Below are 26,027 nucleotides of genomic sequence, written 5' to 3' on the forward strand. Positions count from 1 at the left end.
TGGGTTAAAGCAGAAAATTACATTGCATTTTTTACTCAGGTCTGATCTATGAGGTGGCTTTTTCCCAGAATAGCCAAAATTTCAGTGCCACATAAGTGGAAGGAGACAGGGAAAGGAAATCTGGGGCTGTTAGTGGGAATTTCTTACAACAGAACACATTGGCTTGAGCTGTGAAGAACTTGCTCCCTGTCTAGCAATTCCCATAGTCTTTATAGCACTTCAGCCAAGACACAGAGAAAAAGAGAATGGATATTTCAAATTAATAAGAATCCATCACTGTTCCTCCAACAAGTCAGCCTAAAAAGCGGATGTAGTAAAACTTTAATTTATAGTTGTGATTAAATAGCCTTTAATTGCCTATTTCACAATTTCCTTTCAAAATGTTTTTTGGGAAGCACAACCATTTGATTCCACTGAGACTTGTGTGCAAATGTTTAATTCTGGTGAAGAACCTGAACTTTCTGTGACCTCCAGAAAATGGAAATTATTTTTCCTTTCCTTGATTTGATTTGTCCAGCTTTGGTTTCTTCACTGTGAAGACCAAAAAAAAGCTGTCCAGAGCAGTAAATGTAACATGTGGCCGGGAGCCTGGGGTGGTTGTGCAATGTTTGTCCCTCTCCGGAGGGGCTCAGCTCCTGGCACCGAGCGGGGACCCGGCTCGGACGATCCAACACCGCCCCCTGCGGGATGCAAATCCCCGATCCCTGCATTCCCCGGGCTGAACACGGCTTCAATGCAGCCTTTCCAACGGGACGGCTTCCCCCTGGGGCAGCGGGGAGGTGGGTATCCCGCGTTCAGTAATTAGAAATAATTATAATAGTAATCATAATAAATAATGTAAAGGTATTTTCCAAATTCTGGGTTTTATCAATTCCAATTATCACCTGGCTCATGTTGAATCTTCTGCTGTGGGCAGCAGTATTTAGAAATTTCTATAATATATAACTTCTATAATATATCATTTGTATAATATATAATAATGAGAAAGTATTTTCCAGATTTCTGGGGTTTATCAATTCAAATTATCACCTGGCTCGTGTTGAATCTTCTGCTGTAAGCAGCAGTATCTAGGAATTTCTATAATATATAATTCCTATAATATATAATATAAGAAGGCATAATATTATAATATGTAATATATATAAATATATTATTATAATTATATACTATAATATATAAATTGAGAATGTATTTCCTGATTGCTGGGGTTTATCAATTCCAGTTGTCACCTGGTTCTTGTTGAATCTTCTGCTGTAGGCAGCAGTTTTTAGGAATTTCTAAAGAACCACTCAAGCGCAAAACCTCCTGAGTCTGTGGCTGGTTTTACCCAAGGGTGTTGTTCCATCCCCTGGCACAGTCCAAGCCTCCTTTTGGGCTCACATTTGGAATACCTTTAACATTTTAATGTTGTACAAAACCAGAATGGGGTGTGAGGCTGAGCAAGAGGAGCATCATCCCAAAGTTCCGGGAAAAACCCGAATATTCCTGAGCTGTGCAAACATGAAATATTCATGGGAAAAAGCCTCTGCCCTCCCTCACCTGCCCTCACCTGTTCTCACCTGCGCTCCCTGACGTCACAGCAGAGAACTACAGTTCCCGGCATGCCCCGCGCGCGCCCCATCGCCCATTGGCTGTCGCTGCCGGAAGCGGTTCTCGTGCCGGGGGCGTGGCGGAAGCCGGAAGCCGGAAGTGCGGCTGGCGCAGGTGAGTGCGGGCCCTGGGCTCGGGGTCCGCTCCGGCCCGGGGGGACCGGGCGGGACCCGGTGGGGCAGGGGGGGATGGTCCCGGTCTGCACCGTCCGCTCCGCTCCGGGCAGCGCGGGGCGGGCGCTGCGAGCCGGGCACGGCGCCCCGGGGGTCGTGGTGGGACTGGAGGGGCCGCGCTGGGCCAGCCGTGCCGGGGCCGGGGTGCGGGACCGGGCCCGCGGGGCTGGGCTGGGCTGGGCTGGGCTGGGCTGGGCTGGCCCGGGGATCCGAGCTCGGCAGTTCCCGCACTCATGGGTGCAGTGCCCCGGTCCTGTGTGCCTGCGCGGGACATGGAATGCAGGGAAGTTTCCCCCGCCCCGAAAGATGCGAGCTTCCCTTAAGGATGTCAAGAGCACTTTAAAGATTTGTAAATGCGGATAAGGTAAATTCAGTCATTAAATACATGTAGATGTGTATAAATATGCAAGGGGAGGGGGCAGAGCAGGGCCAGACTCTGCTCCAGGCCCAGCAGTGCCCAGCAGAGCCCCGAGCAGGGGCTGAGCCCAGCAATTCCCTGCCCAGGAGGCAGAACCGCCCTGGGCAGTGCCAGCCCTGAGCTGAGCCCAGCCAGGGGCTGGGGTCTCCTCCCGGGGTGTTCCAGAGCCTCACAGACCCCCTGTCCCCCGTGTTTGGGAATGCAGGGGGTGGCCCCAGTGACCCCTGTGCTCCCCTCCAGCCTCACCCCCCGGTGCTGGGATTTGGTTGCTAATGAGTCTGTTAATGACGATTACTGAGTGTCACTCCTTTGTCACTGCCACAACCCCTGCCAGGAGCCCAGCATGGAAGAATTTAAAGCTGCAAGCCCACTTGAGGAGTCACTGAATCACCTGAAGCTGTCGGATCAGAAGGCTCCAGAGACTGCCCCCAGGGATGGCCAGCACCCCCAGAGCCTGGACAGGGGCTGTGCCCCCTCCCCAGGCCAGGATCCCTCAGAGGAGTGCTTCCATGACTGTCACGACTCCTTTGGAGCCCAGGGAGCTGTGCTGGATGATGAAGGGAACGCTCAGGAGGACGGGAGTAGCTCCAGGAAGCAGACAGAGCTAGAGGAAGAATACTTGCTAGAACTAGAGAAAGATATGCCAGAGGAGGAGAAACAGGTAATGCAGAGCACAGTGCAGGTGTGCAGTGATCTGTGTGCAGTGATCTGTGTGTAGGTATGAAATTGTCTGTGTGCAGGTGTGAGATGATCTGTGTGCAGTCAATGTTTGGAGTATTCTGACACAGAGGCACCTTTAGAGCCCTTGAGTTTGACTGTTCTAAATTCCCTCTTTTAGGTAACAAATGTTTGTGCCTTTCTTTGCTGCTTTCACTCCTGTTCCAGGGCAGGTTTTGTGTGCCTGAGCAGTGGGTGGGGTGGCTGTGACTCAGAAATTGGTAATTTCAGCACCAAAACTCCCCCTGTTGCTGCTGTCACTGTCTGTGCATCCCTTGGTTTCCCCTGAGTGCTGCAAGGTGCCTCTTTAAAACTCAGCAGATTTCAGGATGGTTTCCCTGAAGGGTTGGTTATGGGAATCCAGGGAGCAGGGTTCCATTGGAGTAGATCCCTGTGGGTTATTTGGCCTTTAATCAAACAAACCCACATTAAATCTGTGAGTTTGATTTCACTGCTGTCACATTGGACAAGGTCATCCTGCAGCAGGGAACAGACAAATGCAGTTTCTCATCTGTGGAACCAATCTTGTGTAGATATAGAAGTTCCTTGAGGGGGAAAAGCAATACTGGGGAAGGACAGCATTGGGCAGAGCCCCCTTGGAGTAGGAGTGAGACTGAAAGTGCTTCTGGTGTGTGCTGGAGCTGCTGGGAATCCCTTTGGATCTCAGATTGGGCTCTGAATGGGCAGAGTGATGATGCCAGTTCTAATTCAGCAGTGAAGAATGGCAGTGGCAGGAGGTGTTCTGGGCCATCCTTTGAGGATTTTAGTGCAAGCCCCTGCCCAGAGCCAGGGGCGTCTCTGGCACAGCCCCTCTGGCTCCCTGTGCTGCTTTTAAACTATGCTGGAAACTTTTGTCCTGTGTTTAATTAGAATTTCCTTTATTGCAGAGCCCTGAGCATCCTGGAGTCCCTGTGGGAAGTCAGGGTCTTGTTGTTGCTGCTGTAGGAAGGAGTTTGTTTGATTTTTTTGATTTGGTTTTTGCCCCAAACAGGGCATTCTCCAAATGCATCTCTCAGGTGCTGAGCAGAGGGCAAAAATCCTTCCTTGACCTCCTCACACACAAACTTCATTTCATTGCCCTTGGGTTTTTGCAGTGGGAGTGAGCAGTCCCTTCTTTCTCCTTGTGTTTATTGCTGTCCAATGAGGAGCACTGTCAGCTTGAGTCACACTGGGGCTGCAGCACTGCCTGGGACTCCAGAGCTCCACAGACAAACTGCTGAAAACTGGGGGGAAATTGTTCTGGAACTGAACTCTGAAAAGAGCAGCAAGCCTGGCAATTGGCTGGGTTGATTTTCCTGCTGTTCCTGGTTTGGGTGTATTTTTAGATAATCATCTCATTTTGCACATGGATCTTTGCCTGCTGTCAAATGACCAAAATAATTGGGAATGTTGAGTCTTGGCACTCAGCTTTGTGGAACTCCACTGAAAGGGGCTATGGCAGTGCAAAACAACAACTGCTTCAAAGTGGGAAGGTTTCCTCAGAGAAAGGCTGGAGGCAGCTGAGCTCTCATCTTTCTGCAGGTTTATTTCCAGTGGTGAACAATTCTGCCCTTCAGGGTGGTTTGTGATTTCAGCTACCCAAACTGAGGGGTTCTGTCTCTCACCAGCACCACAAGTACTGCACCAGCAGCTTTTTATGTTCCTCTGAGAGATTTCTCAATCTTGCAGGTTTTCAGATGTAGTTTTATTCCCTAGCAAAGGATTGCTGGTATGATACAAGCAGAGCTGCAGAACTGTGAATGCAGAGCAGAACCAGGAGCTCAGGCAGTTGTGACAGCCACTGGAGTGGCCTCTTCCATGATCTCCCCCTGGCCAGGTCACTCCTCAGTTGCTACTCCAACTCTGCTCCTTGTACCTGCTACTGATGGCCATGAATTTATTTTTCAAAGTGCAACATTCTGTATATTCTGATCATAAAAGTTTCTGTTAAATGCTGCAGCTTTTAAGGAAAAGTCCTGCAGTCCCAGGCTGAAAACAGTGCTGTACATTCATTTACTGAGAGCTTTTTAAAACCCTTACAGCCTCCTTCCAATGACTCAAAAGGTTGTTTTTTTGAGAAGGGCAATGTGATTTTTCATTTATTTTTATTGCAGCTGCAGCAAATGAGACAGAAATAGTCAGGAGTGGTTTTTGGCTGCTGAGGTGGGGAGCAGCCTCTCAGCAGTGCTGGGTCATGGTGAGCCCTCAGGGACAGTGCAGCTCTGAGGGAGTGGCTCAAGGGAAATCAGGCTGGATTTTGGGATGCAGGGCAGTGCTGGTGGAAGCAGACATCAAACAGCAGCCTGGGGCTGGCACCTGGGCAGATGGATTTGATTTGGCTGCCTGTCTAAAGCACAAAATCTCCCCAGGAGCTGGTGTTGCAGCACCAGCCACAAACTGTGGGCTCAGGGCACAAGGAGAGCTGGGTGTGAGCCCTGCCCCAGCCAAGTTTATAGAGTTACACGTCCTGAGCTTGGGGTTTTGTTCCAAACCCCACTGCTGTGTTCAGCAGCTGGAATGAACAGGCTCTGTGGAGTGGTGTTCAGTAAAGGGCTGTAGGAAAAGCCTCTGATTGATTCTGGAGATGCAAAGGCAGATCCTGGCCTGGCTCTGGGTGTTCCAGGTTCCAGCAGCTCAGAGTCAACACTCACCTGTGCAGAGGCTCTGCAGCTCAGAGGGAAGGAGAGGGAGGGATTGTGTGTTCTCTCTAATTACATTTCAAGAGCCCCACACAGGGAGATTTCTGATGTTAAGCAGCAGGATTCCTTCCAGGGAGACCCTGAGAAATCTTCTCTGCACAGAGAAGCAAAATAAGAACTTGCAGGGATATTAAGACACAAACCTGTAAGAAGTTCTCAAAACCACAGCCTGGTTCCTTGCCTGGGGTTGCACCTCAGCATTTTAAGGATTGAAATTCACCTTTGCAGGGTTTGGTTGTTGTTTCACAAGGCTGCTGCTGCTGCCTCAGCAGGGGCACTGAGCAGCAAATTGCTTTTGATGCATTCCAAGCAGATTTTTCTGGCTGCTTGTCAGTGACAGGGATGGCTTTGACGTGGGGCTGCTCTGCAGAATGAATCTGAGGACACCCAGCAGCTGTTGCAGGGTCACTGTTAGCCCTGACCTCAGGGCCACCCTTTCATGAGGAGTTTATCCAGTGCAGGACTCCCAGTCCCTCAGCTCCTCCATCCTGGCAGATGCTCTCCTGTCCTGTGGCAAGGACTTCAGCAGCTGGCCTCTCATTTTGGATTTGGAAGCCTGTGTTCTGTGAGACACTCAATATTCCCCTGAGCAGTTCCTTCTCTGGCCTCTCCACGTGCCCTGGGCCTGCAGCTGGCTGGATCACAATTCCTGTTCTGACAGCAGGAGTGGGTCAGCAACACAAGCAAGAGGAGATTCTTGAGGAGTCTATTGTGAGCAGCTCTGTAAGAGTGTGGTAGAACTGAATTTAAGAAATAAGATTTTTGAGTGATGCCAGACATTCTTGCTGGGCTAAACAGTAAAATTTCCTTTTTTTAACCCCCCTGTTTCTGCAGGCTGTAGGATATGTTAGAGAACATTGGCTTAGTGAAGACATTTCCTTTAAGCTGCCCCCTCCTCACCCTTCCTTTCCTCCCTGGGCCTTTGGGTTGATCCTGTTGTTTCCATAAGGGGAAGTTTCTGTGTAGAATAAAACATCCTGTCACATGTTGTGAGTTAAAGCCTGGAGAAGAACATTTGAGCAGTAAATCTGGATCTGCTGGAGTCATTAATTGCAAGAGCTGCTGAGAAGAATTTAATAAAAGCTGGCATTAGAATCTCCCTGTGTGATTTATAATTCTTTGAGTTTTAAACAAACAAAAACTTTTGCTGAGTGACAATTTATTAGGAAGAGGGAGAATTCTCCCTTCATGTCCCTTTGAGTGCTGCCGTCTGATCTGGGTCCTGAGTTCAGTTGTGCATTTCTGTGCAGGGAGTGCTGCTGTCACATCCAGGCCTTTCCCTGCTGCTGATGGGTTTGTGGGCAGCTCCTGTCCCTGCACAAAGGGATCAGTGGCACTCTTGTCACCCAGCAAGGCCACACTGAGGCTGGGCTTAACTGGGGCTGCCAGCGAGGGCTCTGACCTCCTTCCCTGCTCTGGCACGGCTGCTTCCAATTCCGTCTGGGGATTTGGTAGAAGAAGGAGCAGAGTTCTTTCCCGTGGAGTCCCAGGGAGCAGGGCCAGGCCAGGTCCATCCCTGCCACTGCCCTGGCACCTCCCAAGGGCAGCTTTGGGGTGACTCCAACCTTAAACTGAGATCCAGAGCCTGGGATGCAGGGTAGAGCAGTAGCTTCCCAAAACTGCAGGGGGAAGCAGACAGCTGCTAATGAGGGACTGAGCAGTGGGGCTGGCAGCTGAAAAATGCATTCCTGGTCTGTTTCCAATTCCAGTTCCTGTGCCCCCTCTGAACTGCAGCAATTTGATGTCCCTGGTTTGGGTGACCTTCCCAAGGGACTGAGGGGCAGGCTCACTGGAAGTGGAACCTCTGCAGAACTGGAGCCAGGAGCAGTTCCCAGCAAAGGGAAATCAAGGGATCAATCCCAGCACAGCAACAGCCAGAGGAAATGATGGGGGCAGTGTCACAAACTGAGGCTGTTGTTCCTTCAGCTCCCACTGCCTGCTCAGGGATTTCACTTCCAGCACTTTCTGTTGCATTGCTCACTTCCCAAGGAAACAGGGAATTTGTGGGTTGCTGTTGTTATTATTATTTTATAATAATAATGTTGTTATTATTATAAAAATTTAATATCCAAATAAAATTGTTTTATAATTATACAGTTATAAATAAATTCTATAAAATTCTATTTCATATCATACTTTTCTTGTTAACCCTGAGTGCTTTGGCAGAGCAGCTGAGGTGCAGGGGCTGTGTGGGATTTAGGTTTGTGCGTTATTGTCACAAGGCCAGGCTGTCCCTTGTCATGACTTGAGATCATCTCCAGCAGCCCTGGCTTTGCCAGGCATGTTTGGGTTAAATACTGATTTTTTTTCTGAGTAGGGGATTGGAATTCAGTGTCCAAATTTAAACATTTCTAATCAGATCCTGTAAGAATCATCACCAGTTACATTCAGTTGTTTCTTCAGAACTTCAAAAAAATATTTAAACCACATCACAATCAGTGCCTGCCATGCAATTTGTCATCTTTGCATTACGAAAATTCACAAAAACCCCAAACCTTCAGATTTTGCTGCCACTGAAGAGCAGAAAATGCTTCACTGGGGAGCTGTGGCTGCCTGCAGGCTGTGTGTGAGCAGCCCTGGGGCAGGAGCAGGCCAGGATGGCTTTTCCTGGGAATCTGGGACTCAGGCTGGCCTCGTTCCCTGCCAGGGAGGGATGGCAGCCCCCGGGTGTTGGGGGCACACCGTGCACATCCCTCGGGACTGATCCATCCCAAATCTGCTGGGAATTCCCCAGGGCAGGGCTGGAGTGCTTTGGGGCTTTCCCTGGATCTGAGCAGCTTCTCCTCCCTGCAGCTGAAATGGAAATCCTGGGAGTTGTTCTGTGCTAGGAATTTCTGTTCCAGGAATGTCTGGATGAGGAATAAATAATGCATTTCTTTCACACCCAGCCTGCTTTGCAGGGCAGTGCCTTCAGCATTGAGGCGCTCATCCATTTTTCATGCTCTCACATTTTGTGGAAAAGCCAGAGGAATTGGCTTTGAGATGTTGCTTCTTGGTCACTGATACCTGAAATGCAAATCCATCGATGTGCAGGAGGTTGCCTGCAGACTTCTCCTTTTTAAAAATACTTTGGCCACTCAGTTTGGAAGTGAAACCCATAAACCAGGGATCTGTTGAAACTGTTGGTCAGGCTCTCACAGAAATGCAAGTTTTGAGCCATTGCTGCTTTGCAGGGAGCTGAATAAATTACAAAATCATACACAGAGCTCTTAAAAGTGCTGCTTTGTTGCTTTGTTGTTTTTCCTTTTCCTCCTTTTTTAGTATAAAGCTTATTCTTCTGAAGCTTTCTTGCTGCAAGTCACTTTTTATATTAGCATTTCATGTATAATTAGGGTAAACATGTAATATTTTAAAATAATTTGGATAAAATGAAACAAAATATTGATAATGCAGGTGAAACTTTTCATCCAGATCCCTTGATTGCAGGGTTTCTGCCTCAGGACTGCTGTGAGCATGCTGTAGTTGTGTTGATGATAAAAATCCTTTCATTCTTGTGGAGCTGTAACTGAGCCCTGTGCAGCAGAGAGTGCTCGTGGCACTGAAAGGCCACTTCTAAATAGGTCATGAGCAATGAAGTCAGTGGGGTTTGTGTTTCAGGCAGCCCTTCCCCTCACTGAGGGCATCTGTGGAGATCTTTCCAGCAGGATCCTCATCTCAGGCCTGCCCTGTGCTCACATGGGGCTGCTTTGTTCAGTGCCACGAGAGCTTGGCATCATTGTCACCCTTTGTGCCCTGCAGAATATTTAAAATGCCTTTTTGTGGGGTCCAGGCAGGAATTTCTGTCTGCTCCCTGGAAAACTGAGGTGTAGCAGTTCCACATTGCCTGTGCTGAGCAGCAGAGCTGTGCATTACACAGAGATTTGAGATTTTCATGCAGCCTGAAGCATGGAATTTGTGTGTTCATGTTTAGAAAGCACCAAGTGTGTCCCTTGGGGTGCTGTGGAAGGGTTTGGGGTTTGTCAGCCCTCCCTGAGCAAAGGCACTTCCTGAACAATTGCATGCTTTGTGTGCCCTGTGTTTGTGGGGTTTCTTTCAAACGTGAGCAGTGATGGCTGTTGGAGAAGCTGTTTAATGGGCAGTAGGAGCAAATGTGATGGTGTGGGCATGTATCAGAGGGGTCAGGTGAGATTCTGCTGTGGATTTCGTGCCATGGCTCAGTGTCCTCCCACTGAGGCTGATCTGTTCTCAGGTGTGTCAGTGGTCAGGGGAATCAATCCCCAAAGGCACAAGAGCAGGAGGGAGAACCTGGGAGTTTGAGCTGTTTGTCAGCTCCCTGGCATAGCTGGGAGCTGCTGCAGTGCTCCACACTCTGTACTATATTTAGCTGTTTCCAAGGAGATGTTCTGTGTGATATTGATAATTGCATTAATCCTTGATTCACACAATCTGCAGGAAAGGAAACTGCTCCTTTTCCTACTGTTGACTTTTTAATTGCTCAGTGATCTGTCATTTACAGACACCTCCATTGAAGCCCTTTGTGTGCTGGGAGGAAATCCAGTGCTCCAAGGCTGGCTTTTGTACACTCCTGAGCTTGAGGGGTGCCTGCCCTTGCCTGCTTTGTGTCAGGACTGTCAGGGGTGGCAGGGATGGCTCGGGGACATCCTGGGTTTCTGTGTCACAGCCTGGGAGCCTGAGCCTGGCCTCCCCTCGGGCCAGGATATTCATGGTTGAGAACACAGCTCTGCTCACACGTGCAGCTCCCACTGCACAAAGAACCTGCTTCTGGGGGTTCACTGACTCCCCCTAAGAAATCTTTCAGGGCAGAAATCTTTCTCAGCCTGGACCTTTTCCTTGTGCATCTCTGAAAATAACCAGCATTGCTGAGGTGGAATTATTTCAAGCAAAACTTGTGGGACTTTACATTTAAAATACATTCTGCACAGTTGACCTGCAGTGAGTGAATTAAATGGAGTTGGAAAGGAGAAGCAAACAGCCAGTAAAAGCTGATGTGTTGGTTTAGAGCATGGAATTCTCCATGGATGCTCTCCCTGCATCCTGGTGGCTGTGGAGTGGAGCTTTTTAATTGCCTTGCTGTTACACTCCACTGTTCCATGGATATAGAAAGTATTTCATGTCACAGGGTCTACAAGCAGATCTTGGCAGAGTTAAAACTCTTTGGGTTCTGTTTCATTCTGCTTCCCTTCCATACTTTATTTGGAGCTGCAGCTGACCTACTTGCTCATTTCAGTGGAATACTCTGAGACATTGTCTTTCCTTTTGTAGAAAAGAAGAAAGGAGAGCACGGGGCTGAAGGAGAAAGGAAATGAGCACTTCAAGAAAGGAGGTGGGTTGGTCATGTCTGAACACCCTGTGGGTGTTAGATATCCCACATTAGCACTGAGCCATTGTGGGGGTGCTGCAGGAAGCTCTGAGGAAGCCCTCACACCATCCTTGTTGAATTTTATCACCTCTTGCATTTTCTGTCCAGCTCTAGAGAAGAGACAGAGCTATCAGAGCTCCTTTAGAGGTGTTTAAATCCAAAGGTTTGGATACTAAAGCAGGATTCCCATGAAAACCATGGATTTTGGGCTGTCTTCCAAGAGCCAGGGTTTCCTTCACTGATCAGTAAAGGTTTCCCTGGGGCTCTGAGTTGGGCTGATGGTTGTGCTTAGAACTGATGCAAGATCTGGGGCTCTGTAGCTGCCTTGTACCTTTATACATTGATTTTAGTGAGCAAACAGAAGGGGGGAAGTGGTTTTGACACCTGCCTTTGATTGCACCTGCTGTGGGTGGAGGATTCCCAGAGAAAGCAGGAATTGCAGTGCCTGCCTCCCTCAGCAGGACACAGGCAGGGAATCTGTGTGCCCTGGGGAGCAGGCAGGAGATGCCTCATGGAGTCCTGAGGGAACACAGCTCTGCAGTGATTGAGCGCAGCTCAGGATGCTCTGGAAGGCATCAGAGGGCAGGAGGGAAGTGCTCAGCCCAGGAGAGCCACAGGCCTGCAGTGTTGCTGGGTCTCACCCCAGGCCACTCCTTGATCTTTCAGTCAGGTGAAGATGATGTGGCCATAAAAGCTCCCTGCAGCTGCTCTGGGCAGGGCAGTGACAGCTTTCAGCACTTCAGCCAAAGGATTCCACCTCTGCTCAAAGAGGAAACAATGTCAGGGATGGGAATTACATCCACTCCTGCTGCACTTGGTGCATTCAGCTCAGTGTATTCCTGCTTTTATTAGCAAAATTAAGTAAATCCTAAAATAATCAATTGTATTTATGAACTCAGTAATGCTCTTTGAGAGCAGCTAGTGATTCTATGTCACATCAGCAGATACTGAGAACTGTTTCCAAAGAGCCTCATCCATGGGGTTCAGAGTTTGAAATAAATGGTTTGGTTTGGGTTTTGTTGCTCTGCAGACTTTGGAGAGGCAGAAGAGTCCTACACCAAGGCCCTGCAGATCTGCCCAGCCTGCTTCCAGAAGGACAGGGCTGTTCTGTTCTCCAACAGAGCTGCTGCAAAAATGAAACAGGTCAGTGCTGGTTTCATTCTGTGTCACACTGGACTGAGCGTGGCTCAAATGCAATTTTGAAGGGATCAGAGCCCTCCAGTCCCAGCTGTGCCCCATCCCCACCCTGTCCCCAGCCCAGAGCACCGAGTGCCACCTCGAGGGCTGGGGACATGAAGAAATGTGACTTCAATCTAACAAAACTGTTTTGTGTTCTAGGACAAGACAGAGGCTGCCCTGAGTGACTGCACCAAAGGTACTTTTTCCTCTCTGTGCTGTCCTTGTGCCAGATTTTTGTACATAAATTGTGTCATTTAGTGCCTTTACTGCAGAGCTGTAATTTTGGGCATAAGGGTTTTTAAAGAACTGAACAGAAAGCACCTGATTTGTATTACTTATTTTGTAAAATGCCTGTCAAGCCTTTCCTATCTGCAGTAATTTACTTTCTATTCTCTTGTACCATAAGGCTGCAGTTTGTCCTTGTTTTTAAGAGGACAGTCTTTTCTGTGGAAACTGTTTCCCACACCTGTGATTTCAAACCCACTTCCACCTGCTATCCCCCCCAAATCCTGGTTTAATCCCAGGTTCCAAAGAACTCTGAGGCTTTATAGAGTTAACAGCACTATCCAATCCCTTTCCTGCACAGCTTTTGCTTTGTCACCAGGGCTTATGTTCCCCTGTTCCTGCCCTGCATAGTTCTGTCTCTGCACCTTCTGGTGGAATCAGTTCAGCTGTGCTTTGCTTTATTGCTTCCACCCACTCACCCACCCTCGAGTGTTTGTTAAACTCCCTGTGACAGCTGGGGAAAAAATCCAAATTACCAATCAGAGAACTAATCCAGTGGCTGTGTGCCAGCCCTGCCTGCACAGAAATGGGAGCTGTGCTTGCTGAAAGGGCTCCTGGAGGTACCAAATCCTCCCTGGCCTCTCTCGCTGGGGTTTTGCCTGGTTTGGAGCTGCTGCTTTCTGAAAAACACCTTGAATTTTGCAGTGGCTCAGAGAAAATCAATGTGCTTTGAGCAGGGAGACTTCAGCTGCCAGGGCCTGACACTCCCCAGGGACTGGAGCACAGCAGAGCAATTCAGTCACCTGCAGCTTGCTGACTGTGCCATTGCCTTTGTCCTTGCCAGAAGATAAACTGGAATATTCACCTGGATAATCTGAGATTTAATTGTCCCCAGAACCATTTTAATGAGCTAGGAATTATAAAATGGACAGAGCTCTTTCTGTGATGAAAAATCTTTCACATTCCCAATTTCTGTGGTGAAATCTTTCACATTCCCTGTTTCTGTGGTGGAAAATGGATGAAGGAATTCCTGAGGAATTACCATGTGGAGGTGACTGCTGAGTTTAGCATTCAGTTTGAACTGTACTGCAAAGAGCCCTGGCTGCCAAGGGAGTGAGGGGAGGAAGAGCTGAGATTCAGATGCCCCTCTGCCAGCTCTCAGGGCTGAAATCACTGTTTGTGCATTCCCAACACAACCTGAACTGTTTGATATTAAATTCAGAAGAGCTCCAGAAATTCTCCTGGAGTTTGTCTCCGCTTGAACTAAGATAAGCGTGGCAAGGCTGATTTTCCCTGCTGTGTGTGTCTGGAGGGATGTTTAACTTTAGCTGCAATCTAATAATAGCCACTTGCTAAACACACAAAAACTGAAATATCTTGCAGGTCCTTAAAGTTTCTGTAGCATCACTTAGAATCCCTGCACGGATAGGATTGCACATTTAAAGCTTTGTGATCATAAATCACTTCCATCTGTGAGAGGTTGTGGACATTAAATGAAACATGATCATGAGACTGTCCCAGGCAGCTGCTCCTGAATTCCAGCTTAGCTTTAAGCTGTGCCTCTGCTTGATCCTGAGTTACATTCTAAAGACAACTTACAAATGTAATACACACTTGAGAATTCATTTGAGGGCTGGGGAAATGTTTCAAGTACAATCCTGGGCTTTGCTTTTGTTTTGCAGCTGTGGAATTAGACCCTCACTATGTCAGAGCTTTGCTGAGGAGAGCAGAACTCTATGAAAAAACAGAAAAATTAGATGAAGCTCTGGAAGATTATAAGGCAGTCCTAGAAAAAGACCCCTCAGTTCATCAAGCCAGAGAAGCTTGCATGGTAAGCTTAAGCCTTTCAGTGAACTTTGGCCTAACTTATTTTTCATTATTTTAGTTCAGCTTCGCACCAGTGAACCTGCAACGGATTCTGCCTCAGAAGGAAAAAGAAACTCACGTGCATCACCTGCAGATTTGTCTTTAAACCCACTCTGAATATGTTGTTACAGAAATCTTCTTGAAAGGCTTAATTGTTTTAAGTCTCCATTTGGGAAAATAAATCATTAGCAGTGATTGTGCCCCCCTTTTCCCCACACGGTGCTGTTGTAAGTGACAGATTAGGAACAGCTTTTATGGCATATTAGGCAAGAAACCTTGCCTGGAATGATTTCCTGGGGGACTGGATCAGTTGCACTGATGGCAGAAAATATTCAGCTTAACTGTGTGAGTGCTGTCAGTGGTGAGGGGTGACCCCATAAAACAGCTGAGCTCCCATAAAGGACCTGGAGCTGGGCTGGGGCTCCCCCTGGGCCAGGAGCAGCTCCCCAGGGAATGGGCACAGCCCAGAGCTCCAGCAGGGTCTGGACACTGCTCCAGGGATGCCAGGCTGGGGTTGTTGGGTCTGTGCAGGGCCAGGAGCTGGGCTGGATGATCCTGGTGGTCTCTCCCCTCTGAGGATAGCCCAGGATTCTGAGTGAGACCCTCAGGGCTGGCTGGTTCTGTTCAGGCTGGTTGGAACCCCAGCACTGTCCCTGGGTCCTGCAGAGCCAGGATTCCTCCCAGTGGCTGTGCCCTGATGATCCCACAGCAGGGCCCTCAGCCAGCCCCAGCAGGGAATCCCCAGCAGGGCTGCTGCTCCTTCAGGCCCAGTTCAGAATTTATTCAAGTTTTATTCCTGATTTCTGTGCCTGGGCAGTGCAGAGGGTGGGGTTCACCCCCTCCTGCTCCCTGAGCTCCTTGGCCAGGCAGAGCCTTTGGCTGCAGAGCCCTTTGGACAAAATGCCCTCAAATTCCCCTGCTCTGGCATTCCTTCAGCTGGTCCTTGTCAGATTTGAGGGAAGAAGCAAACTATTGAGACTGAAGCTTAAAACTCCCTTCTTGAAAACCTATTAAGGAAATCCTGACAGCTATAATTTCACACTTTTCAAACACTCATCATAAATCTCTAAATTTCATAATGAAACCCCCCCAGTTTCAGCTGTTGACTCCACATACCTGGTTACATCTCTGACCTGGAGGAGGCTGAGAAGCTTTGCTCTGCTGTCAGGTAAAAGTGTCTCTGCCTTGCAGGAATATCACAGGATCTTTTCCCCTCACTGGCAATGAAAATGATGCCTCAAGAAAATCTGCAAATGGGTTTCATTCACAGTTAGAGCAAATCTTCCTCCTCCCTGCCCACAGGAATGATCTCACACTGCTCTAGAGAATGTCATGACCCTGTTAAATGACAGATTAAAATATGAAATGCACAATAGTTCTTTGATTCCTGATTTGGTACCTGCTCCAATACTCGAGCACTGTTTGTATTTCAGGAGTGCAGAGCTGGGGTTCTGATTGCAATCCTCAGTTATTTTTGACTTTTTCAATGCCAGACTAAGCAGTTTGGAATTATCATGTTTGTGCTCAAATCACCCCTATTGCTGCTTTCCCAGAAAGTGTCATTATATGGAAGCAGTGGTTAGGGTTGGGTTTTCACAGGTGTGTAACTGATGGGAGAATTTCAGCCTCCACACAGTTTTGAGGGATTTTAGGGCAGATGAAGAGATTTCCCAGAAGCTTCTGTACTTTGGGATAAGTATCCCAGACACCAGATAAAAATGGGTGTCCATAAGGCATTCCTGGAGTGGGAGGTGCTGAGGCTCTGCATTAGCAGTGTTCTGGAACTGCACACCAGGATTTGTGTCTGTCACTGCTGATGTCCAAAATGGGAGCATTAGTGAAAGCAGGGATCTGATTCCAGTTTTTCTCTCTCTCCACAGAGATTACCACAGCAAATTGAGGAGAGGAATGAAAAATTAAAGAAAGAAATGTTGGGTGAGTAGCATGTACTTTGATAAAAACCTTCATAATCTACTAGGAAAAAATGCATGAATAGAATCTCTTGTATGAAATTTAAAGGAGATAAATCTGAAAGGAAATATTTGTTCAGTGTTACAAAAAACTCCTGATTTCTTTGTAGTTCTCAATTGCTTGGTTTCACCTTCAGTAAATTGGAGACAAGGAATTCTCCCATGCAGAAAAGGCCATTATTCCATTTAAAGAAAGAAAAACCCTTCTAAAACAATTTCATATTGGTATGTAAGAGCTGGGGAAGGTGATTTGACACAGCCCAACTGCTCAGCCCTTTCTCCCTGCAAATAAACCCTCAAAGCAAACATTCCCATGAAAGGGATAAACCAGGGCTTGCACTAAACCTGTGCCCAAAGGAACTCCCCCAGCTGGAATAACTGGGCATGTTTGATCTGGGGGCTGAAGAAATAAATGTGATTCTTTCTGTAGCACTTCCAGCCCAGAGACCTCCAAGTGTTCGTGTTTGCCTTGATTTATTCAGCATTTCATTGCCTTGATTTATTCAGCATTTCATTGCTGTTTGGTTGGAGGCTGAATTGGACCCAGCCAGGGTGAGCACCAGGAGTGGAATTACCATTCCTAAGGCAGTGTTTGGCTGCTCTGCAGAAAATCAGGTTAAACAACTCAGCCTGTCTTTCACACTGATTCTTGGTGTATTTGGGAAGAAGAGACTGTTTCAGCTTATGCTGATGTTTCTCTGTAATTTCTTTTCTGCAGCCTCTGATTTGCTCTGGCTTTGTTCTGCCCTGACCTAGCAGAGTGTCAGTGAGGCTTTGCAGAGCTTTACAGGATCAGAGCCTGCTTCCCCCATTGTGCTGAGAACAAGCCCCAGATAAAGCAGGTTAAGGGTGGTGGGGCTATAAATAAATGACAAATGCAGAAATCTCCGGAAGGATCAGGCCCATGGGTAGGACATGGGGTGGGTTTCACCACAAAGTAATATGAAAATAATTCCTGATCTTTGCTGAACTCCAAAGGGCCTCACTAATCACAAGGGATTTGACTGGAACAGTAAATCCAGCCCCTGCACTGCTGCTTTTTTCCTGGGTGTCAGACTAGGTGGAATTTCTGTTAACAGTGTTAATACTTCAAAAGTGGCAGTTGAGATTTCAGATCTGGGCTGGGCTTTTGGGAACCACTCAGACTGTTTCTGTTGGGATTCTGGAGAGAGAAATCCCTTCTCAGTGATGTCACACAAGGAGTTCAAGGAGCCAGACTAAGAGCAGGGTAGGACAACACAGAACCTGTGTTCACCCCCAGCCTCGCGTGTGTTGGGTTGTCACAGCTCTGGTTAAGTGACAATGGTGGTGGCAGTGGTGGCTGTGGCTGTCACACAAACTGAGGGGTTTCTATAAAACATTCTCCTGAAATGAAGTCAGGAATGTGGGCAGCTCCTGCTCCTGAGTGTTCCAAGGTTCCCTGTGTGCTGTTGTTGGGGGAGGCAGTGGGGATGCCATGGAGCAAGGAAACACTGCCAAGGTTTGCAAAGTGCTGCAGCTCTGTCTGAGGTCAGGAAAGCCCTGAAGCGGGGGCTTGGATGGGAGCTCAGAAGGAGTGGGAGAAGAGAAACTCGATGGAATGTGGTGGTTCTGAGATTCCTTTGGATTGTTTTGTTGTACAGTGAATTTGTTCGAAGCTGTTTCCACTTTCCCACCCTTCCTGATGGCATTTCCCACTGCCAGGATGGAGCTGGCTCGTGGCTCTGTGGCTGGAGCTGGGTGACTGGGCTTGGGCAGTGCCAGGGGGACATTTCTGCCTTCCCAGGAGGCAGCTCAGGTGCCTGGGTTGAATTCCAGGCTTTTGGGCTCCAGCACAGCAAGTCTGAGGCATCCTGATAGTTCAGGCCAGGCCTGCAGCAGGAGCACTGACTCCAAACTGAAATTAGGAGCAGTGTCCCAGTCTGTGCTTTGGCTCCTTTGGATCTTGAGCTGATCCTCAGGCAGTGAATTGGCCTCTCCTGGTTTTGGTGAGCTTTCATTCTTTCAACTCAAGCAAGGCCTGGGTTGCCCAGCCATCTCCACTGTCATGGAGCTGCAGCTGTGTACAAAGCCAGATAAATGGAGTGCATCCTCCTCCTTCCCAAGTGTGCTTCCTGTTTCCCAGGGCTGCAGCTCATTTCTGTCAGAGGCTGAACCCGCTGTGCAGTGCTTGTGTGTAAATAACCCAGAGCACACATTCCTGGCTGGATTTTCCTTCTGGCCCGTGTGACTGTGAGGTTGATGTCACCAGAAGAATCCTGGTTTGTGGCCAGGCCAAGCCCTCTGGTGCTGTGTGTCCCTTCTGCAGGGCTGACTTTTGTATTTCAGTTCTTGCCATGTTTGATCAGCCCCTTGGCACTGAAGCTTGCTCAGGATGAAGGGAGCCCTGAGCTCACATCAGAGAGCTGGACTTGGGGCAGGAGATGTGAAATCCAAGAGGCTTTTCCATCTTCTGAGCATCCTCTGGCCCAGTGATTGAGGGTGTGACCAGTGACCATTCTCTGGGGTGTTTTGTGTTTCTCTCCTTAAGGCCAATGATTTGCAGTCTTGTTCAGAGACTTTTATAATTATTGTGATATCTGGGAGCACTCCTTTGGGGAGAGGGTGTGAGGAGAGGGGGGCTTTGGAATGGTTTTAGCAGTCTGAGGGCCAGAGCTCCTCACCTGGGCCTTCCTGCCCAAAAGAGATTTTTCCAGCTACCTGAGATCAGCGAAGACATTTATCAGGCTTTGTGCCTAAAGAATTATGGGGTTTATTTGGGTTTGGTTTTTTTTTTTCTATTGACAATTATGTTGTGTTTGCAACTGAGCTGCTAAACCCCAACCCTGCACAAGGTGATTTTAAGTAGTTAAATCAGAGCCAAATTACAGTTACAGTTCAGTCGTCATTTACCATTTAGGGAAGGGAGAAGGATTTGCCCTTGCTCTTTTAATTGCTTAAAAATATTGGTAATACAAGAAGTTACACAGAGAAGAGACCTCATCAGGAAATTTGTCTTTTCTCCAAAAGAATTCTTTACACAAGCAAGATGGAGCTTTTCAACTTCCAAACCTCACATTAACACCAGCAACTAAGCCAGAATTATTGCCAGAAAGACTGAATAGCAATTAATTTTGGCTGTTACATCTTAATGTAAATTGTGAGTAATCTTTTCCTGCATCTGCCTCTTTCAATAGGGTGTTGAATTGCAGTTTAGGTGAGTAATGAATCACAGACTTCTGAGCCCTAAATTGATTTTTACAGTTCTGTTTTCTTGTTAACCTCTGAATATTTGCTTTGGTGAAAAACCTGAATGTGCTGGAGTTGCAGGTGGAAAATAAACAGGGTGTGTTTGAAGGAAAAAGAGCAAAATGTGTGAGAATAAGGGCAGAGGGAGGAGAGGGTGACCCTGCTTGGGGACAGGGAGTGGTGGAGGCTGGGCAGCCTCTGCAGCTGAGTCCCAGCTCCACGTGGTGCCTTTTCCTTCCTCCCAGCACAGGCTGTGAGGGAGCTTTTCTTTAGGAGGGGGTTGCAGTTCACTACAGCCCTTAATTTAGGGCTGAAAGGAGCTGTGGGAGGAGGAGACAGAGCTCCCCTACAATGCTGGCTCTGTGTGTGCCAGGACAGCAGCAGCAGCTCTGGGCTGGAGTGCCCGGAAAAGCCAAGGCTTTCTTTGCCTCATTAACAATTAATTCAGTGTGGCTGCCCCAAGCCTGCCTGGGGAGGGACAGAGCAGGAAGGTGAGCTGGGATGTGCTGCTGGAATTATCATAAAGCCCCAAGCCCTGCTGTGCTGGGGAGCTGCTCCAGCTGCAGGGGGTGTTTATGGGTTTGGAAAAGAGCATCCAGCTCCCTGCAATTGGAGGAAACCTCTCCAGTGTCCTGCCAGGCAAGCTCTGCTCTCCTGCCCAGCTGCAGTGCTGGGGGGCTCCAGCCACGCCAGATTCTGCAGGATTCTCCACTGAGACAATGCTCACCCCAGACCTGAAGCTCAGCCCTGGCCAAATGTTTGTCCAGAAGTACAAAAAAACCTCTTCATGTCACTCAGACAGATGCTACCAAAAATACTTTCAGGGTGCTGCATAAAGGGATGAATGTCATCTTCAACAGGTGTACCTTAAAAAATAATAAAGATGTACAAAGAGTTTAATCCTACCTGAGCTGCTGCTGGACCACCTCATCTGTGAATTCCCATTAAAAAAGTCAAGTTGAAGGAAATTTGTGTCTCCCAACCCATTTGCTTTGGTGGGCTCAGGGTTTTCTTTTTCCAGATACTGGGAAGAAATCCTTCCCTGTGAGGGTGGGCAGGCCCTGGCACAGGTGCCCAGAGCAGCTCTGGCTGCCCCTGGATCCCTGGCAGTGTCCCAGGCCAGGCTGGACAGGGCTGGGAGCACCTGGGACAGTGTGAGGTGCCCCTGACATGGCAGGGGTGGAATAGATGATTTTTGAGGTCCCTTCCAGCCCAAATTCCAGGATTTCACTTGCCCCAGAGGCCCAGGGGAGGTGAGCACAGTCCCAGGGGGTTCTCAGGACTCCAAGCCCCTCCAGGCAGGAATAGCTGTGGCATTCCCAGGTGTTCCAGGCCCTTGGCTGCTGCAGCTGCTCAGTGGATTTTCCATGGCAGCAATTTCTGTTGTCACACTCAGCTCTCAGCAAAACAAAACCCATTCCCTGAGGATCAGTGCAGGTGGGAGCTTTTGGAGAGATGGGGTATGCCTGGGGAGGCAAACCTTGAGAAGGCTTCAACTTGTCCAAACTTCTGCTTTTCCTTTGGGAAATCTACAGTTCTACATTGAAACCAGGAGGAAAAGAATGTTTTTCTTTGAAAACTGGCCATCTTCTTCCTTTGTGTTGTCATGCCAGGGGTTTGTGTTCAGCCAGCAGTGAAGTTGTTACCTCTGCTTCCTGTTTCACTTTATCTATTCTGTAATTTCTATATAGGATTTTTTTAAAGGATGTCCTTTTGTTGTCCTTCCCCTCTTACAGCTGTAGCAAGATCCATTTTCCAGAGTCAGGAATCATGTGTGATCCTTATACTGACAGGACTTTATTAACTCTCATACTCTGTGCATATTTAACAGTGATTTTTGATTCTCCTAAGAGCCTGAATATTAACAAAATGCAGAGATTTCCTCAGCATTTACCTGTGCTGGATAAATCAGCAGGGCTGGGCTGTAGCTGGGTGGAATTCCATGGGATTTTCCTCTGCTCAGCTCTCACTGTGTTCTCTTGGAATGTCACTGCAGGCAAACTGAAGGATCTGGGCAATTTGGTGCTGCGTCCCTTTGGCCTGTCAACAGAGAACTTCCAGATCAAACAGGATTCATCAACTGGCTCCTACTCCATCAACTTTGTTCAAAACCCCAACAACAACAGATAACATGGATTCAGTGTGGCTCTGACATCCCGTGCCAGGATCCAGCAAACCAACACCCTCCACCCCCAGGGCAAGAGGAGACTCAGCAAACTCATTTCCCAGCTTGTGAAATTAATTGCAATGTGGATGTAAAGCAACTCATTCAACTTCTCATAGTGATAACTGTGTCCAGTGTCTGATTTATTCTTTTTTTTTATTTATTTTTCCCCTTCCCTTGCGGTGTTTGGCTTTTCCAAGAGGCAGTTCCTTGGTTTGGCCCACTCGGTGCTGGCAGCAGCAGCTCAGGGGAGCCCAAAGGCTGGGACAGAGGCTGGTGGTGTCCTGGGGATGGGGAGATCCAGCAGCAGCACTGCCCCACCCTCAGCTGGGTGGGACTGGCCCCTGGACACAGCTCTGCCCTGGAACCATGGATCTTCCAATAAAGGCTTGGTACTTCTGCTCTCGGGCTTGTGAGGTTCTTGCCTGTGCTGAGCCCTCCCCAAGGGGGGTTTGGTGTTGAAGGTCCCACAAACAACACCTGGCAGGACACTCACAGGAAGCACTGAGGTTTTTGGTCCTGCTTGCAGCAGTGCTGTCATTTAACTTCATGCCACCCTTCCAGCAGTTTGTTTACTGGGCATTAATTTTTCTGAAGGCAGCAATGACATTTTGTGCCTCCCTCTCCATCTGCACACCTTGTAAAGGTACCTCCAAATGCAATGGGCTTGTCTGGGATCCATTCAGGTTGCAGGGATGCACAGGAGGTGATTGCAGAAAGTCTCCACAGTAACTGGACCTTGAGGACTTGGAAGTGTTTCTAGAATGAGATGACCTCTGAGGTCCCTTCCAGCCCAAACCAGGGCATGATATAAATATAAATAGTACAAATATAAATATAAATACATATGTATATATAATTATATATTCTGTTGTGGTGGTTCACTCAGGTTTTGGAGAAGGTGCCTTTTGTAATTCCTGCTTTCCTGGGGTTTGTCAGTGCTGAAGTGCTTGCATTGGAGGCAGATTCTGCAGTTGTCTCCATGCAGATTTCAGTACATGATTTAATTAAATAATTAGCAGTGGCTGCCTTGGCTATTGGGTGTCATCTCCAATTCATTTCAGGAAGTCTCTGTGTGTCTGAAATTCAGGAGGTGCAGCCTTTCACTGAAAGGAAAAGCCTTCCCAGTCACAGCAGGTTTGGTGCTTTAATGTCATTTTTGTCTTTGCAGCTGTGCAGCATTGTTTTGATTGTTAAACTCTGTCCTGCTGCATTTTTAGTTTAGTTTAGTTTAGTTTAGAGCTGGGCCTGGGGTCAGATCAGCTGTGAAACCTCTGTTGCTCTGCAGGGAAGGTTCAGTGGTTTGGGATTAGTAGAAATGTTAATAATCTTCCCTAAAACCTGGAGCAGTGCAGAGCAGAGGTGCCCAGGCTGCTGCAGGGAGCCCTGGGCAGGGCTGGGTTCAGGGGCACCTGCTGGCCCTGGTTCCACTCACCTGCAGCATCCCAGCACACCCCTGGCATGGACAAAAATGGAATCACTTTGGAGCTACCTTGGATGGTTTAAATTTTAAATTTTTTAATAATTCTTTAACATTTCCTTGCTCTGACCAGTGGGTTTCTGTCCCTGCCCACACTGTGTGCAGTGTCACTCACCTGTGGCTGGCTCTTGTGCCCAGTTACCAGTGGCCTTTTCCAACCTGCTGCTCCAGGGACAGGATTTCTGTTCCTTCCACTCTGTTCCTGCTTCACCCCTTTGAAAGCCTGGGGAGCTGCAAATATTCGTTCTCAGCTGGAGACTGGGGAATTTCTGGGAAATAGAAGCACAACAAAGCTTTTGAATTTCCTACCTGCTGTGCAAACACATCATCAAATCATTGTGCAACTCCCCTGCAGGATGCCTGATGTGCACCTGGAGTTTCCAATGAAGGGAAGGGCAAAGGAAGCAAGGCTGCAGCTGATTAGTGTTTGTAATTTAATTGGATTGTGTGAAAGTCACTGGGAGTTGGGCATGCTGGTACTGAGAACTCAAACCTCCAGGTCATCCCTGCCTCCTCAGGGCCACTCTCCAGCTGGACCAGAAACCTCTGGCAGGTGTTACCTGCCAGCACAGCAAGTTCTGCTCCAGGCAAAATTCCAATTAATTGCCTGAAAGTCCTTTTGCATTGTCCAAATCCTGAACAAGTGCATGTGTCTTGCTTTTGATTTTTAAGTGGTTTTTTTAATGTCTAAACTAGTCCTCACAGCTGCCACCAGTAAAATAACTGGTGCCTCCTCCTGGTGCCACTGGCCACAACTCAGGGAGTGCCAGGGAGTTCTGAGTCACACTTGTTGGATTTACAACCTCTACTAGGAAAAAACTGTTTTATGAAACACAATCTTTTAAATACAAGTGCTCCTCAACCAAACAGCTCCTTGCTCAAGTGTTCCAACAGTTACTCACCCTCCTGGTAACCAGCATGTGCCTCCTTTCCAGCTGGAGTTGTCCATCCTCAGCTCCTGCCTTTGTTCCTCCTTCCTTTGCCTGCCAAACACAAAACCTTTCAGTAGCTGGCCTTTCCCCTGAGGTGTTTGCACAGAAATAAAGGTAGTGTTGGTCTTGTCCATGAGCTGGGTTAGTCTCTCCCTACAAAGAACTTTCTCCAGGATTTCCATAACATTTGTGACTCAGACCTTCCAGTATTTGACACCAGAACTGACAGTGGGATTTGTCTCTGCTTTATGCAGAGGTTCTCACTTCTCTGTTTGTCCCCTCAGAGACTTTAATCCTTTTGGCTGCACATGGGTTGAGGTTTAGAATCACAGATTGCCAGGGTGGTTTGGGCTGGAAGGGACACTGAACCTCATCCAGTCCCATCGGCCAGGGACACCTTCCAGAGACCAGTTTGCTCCAAGCCCCATCCAACCTGGCCTCATTCCAGATCCTGCTCAAGAGTCCCAAGTTCTGACCCTCAGAGGAGCTGAACACCTGCAGTTCCCTCTGTCCCACCGAAGATTTGGAGCATTTAACATCTCTTAAAAGATAGAAAATGCAGCTCCCCAGTTCAAATCTTCAGCTCTGTCCCCTAAAACCCCAGCCCCAAGGGAGGCAGCCAATCCCTCCAGGCACAGCCAATCCCTCCTGCCCAGCAGGATCCAAAATCTCCCCCAGCCCAGCCCTTGGGACATTCAGGATTTGACAAAGCACCGAGCTTTGAAGCCCAGTCCTTCCCTCCTTGATTAACACAAAACTTGCTGGGATCTACCTGCCCCTGATTAGCACAGCCCCAGCCTGGGAGAGAGGAGAAGCTGCTGGTCACCAGCTCCCAGGCTTTAATTAGCTGTGTTATTCCCAAGGGATTACTGCTGCAGCCAAGAACCAATTACACCCCAGTGCCTCCCTCCAACAGGGCAAGGATGCACTGGGGCACATTTAATGTGCAGCATTCATACGTTGCTCATTCACAAGCTTTCCCTGTTTGGATGAATCCCAACATTTTCTTGCTCAGCAACTTTTTCCCACCCCAGGCAGGGCTGTGACTGCTGGGGGGGCTCTGGGCAGCGCCTGGCACAGGAATTGTGGCACTAAGCCAGAGGCATCACTGCCTATCCTGACAAAGATTAAAGGCTCTAAATCAACTGAAAATTAAAATAAACCCCTTTTTTCCTGATTCTGCATGTTCAGTGGGAATCTCCCAATGGGAAACCATCTGCAGCTGCAGCCTGGAGTCCCCAGAACTGCATGTTTCTCCCCCTTTGTTTCTCAAGGAGACAATTCACAAATCCTGCATTCCCTAAATGGATGTAGCAGGATTAGGTTTGCCTTTCCTGGCCTGCCTGGGCCCAGTGCTCTGCTCCTGCTTCCCAGGACTCCCTCCTGCTGTCCATGGGCTCTGGGCAGTGTCTGGGAGGGCATGGGGCTCCAGGAGGAGCCGTGCCTGCTCTGGGATAAGCACACACTGGCCAGGGGAGCCTCTGTTCCTGTCTCTGGGCAGTGAAGGGCAGCACCCCCTCCCTGCAGACACTCCAGGGAACAGGGATGGCAGGAAGAGGGGAAATGCTGGTATCTCATCTGGGCGGTGCCTGCTGGCAGAGCTCCCTACGTGTATTCCTGAGTGGTGCTGGGAGTGCCCAGCAGGTCCCTGGGGAGGCAGTGGGGCCAGGCCTTTTCTAATTGCATTTCTCCTATTTCCATGAGCTCCTTTGGCTGTGACCCTCCATCCTGGGGCACTTCTCTGTCTGAGGGAGGGAGAATTGCAGTATTTGGAACTTAGGGAAAGGAGGAGGCTGGGAGCTCACAGATTCCCTGCCCATGGCTCCAGCCCTGAGCTGCCCTTGAAGCATCAGCTCTCGCTGTGCCCCAACACATTTGTGTCCCTGCTCCCAGCTGGAATGCAGCTGAGGCCTTGGAGCCTGGAGCCAGCAGCAGGTTTTCCAAGGCAAGATGCAGCTGATGGCTCCTGACAGGATCCTGCAGTGTTAATGCAGAGAGTGTGAAGTCCAACCCCCCAGTTCTGCTCTCACAGCTCATGCCCAATGCTGCCTTTTTAAAGGCAACCACAGCCAAGTGAGTGAATCACAGATGCCTCATCCCCATCCATC

At 48.5% G+C, this 26,027-nt stretch overlaps 2 protein-coding genes across 4 annotated transcripts in view; one reads left to right on the forward strand and one right to left on the reverse strand.

Annotated features, from left to right (window-relative positions):
- The window catches only part of PWWP2A (PWWP domain containing 2A), a 53,631-nt gene that overhangs the window by 1,235 nt on the left and 26,369 nt on the right, over positions 1 to 26,027 (reverse strand). The window contains exons 3-6 of one of the 2 annotated variants that reach the window (XR_010029504.1): positions 23,890 to 23,970; positions 23,103 to 23,256; positions 21,238 to 21,383; positions 15,283 to 15,413 (exon numbers count right to left, since the gene is read on the reverse strand). The gene's annotated coding sequence lies outside the window, so the exon portion shown is untranslated. Of the gene's footprint in view, positions 1 to 15,282; positions 15,414 to 18,594; positions 21,384 to 23,102; positions 23,257 to 23,889; positions 23,971 to 26,027 lie in introns of those variants that run through there. The other variant, XR_010029503.1, reaches the window with a different exon arrangement.
- On the forward strand, positions 1,655 to 21,632 carry TTC1 (tetratricopeptide repeat domain 1). Of its 2 annotated transcripts, none has more exons than XM_063169090.1 (8): positions 1,655 to 1,704; positions 2,516 to 2,842; positions 10,800 to 10,860; positions 11,927 to 12,039; positions 12,235 to 12,271; positions 13,983 to 14,131; positions 16,047 to 16,101; positions 21,340 to 21,632. In XM_063169090.1, exons 2-8 carry the CDS (start codon positions 2,525 to 2,527, stop codon positions 21,471 to 21,473), a joined length of 867 nt encoding a protein of 288 aa, XP_063025160.1. In that variant the 5' UTR covers positions 1,655 to 1,704; positions 2,516 to 2,524; the 3' UTR covers positions 21,474 to 21,632. The 2 variants fall into 2 exon arrangements, with proteins under 2 accessions (XP_063025160.1, XP_063025159.1); XM_063169089.1 differs by lacking the exon at positions 1,655 to 1,704 and adding an exon at positions 1,975 to 2,127.

Source organism: Melospiza melodia, chromosome 14, assembly GCF_035770615.1.
Source record: "Melospiza melodia melodia isolate bMelMel2 chromosome 14, bMelMel2.pri, whole genome shotgun sequence".
Taxonomy (NCBI): domain Eukaryota; kingdom Metazoa; phylum Chordata; class Aves; order Passeriformes; family Passerellidae; genus Melospiza; species Melospiza melodia.

Excerpts from the sequence above, each read along its gene's own strand:
- TTC1 (XM_063169090.1), top strand. The coding sequence starts at position 2,525 with ATGGAAGAATTTAAAGCTGCAAGCCCACTTGAGGAGTCACTGAATCAC. Across the intron at positions 12,040-12,234 it reads CTGCTGCAAAAATGAAACAG|GACAAGACAGAGGCTGCCCT; the intron begins GTCAGTGCTGGT and ends TTTGTGTTCTAG. Across the intron at positions 12,272-13,982 it reads CCTGAGTGACTGCACCAAAG|CTGTGGAATTAGACCCTCAC; the intron begins GTACTTTTTCCT and ends TTTGTTTTGCAG.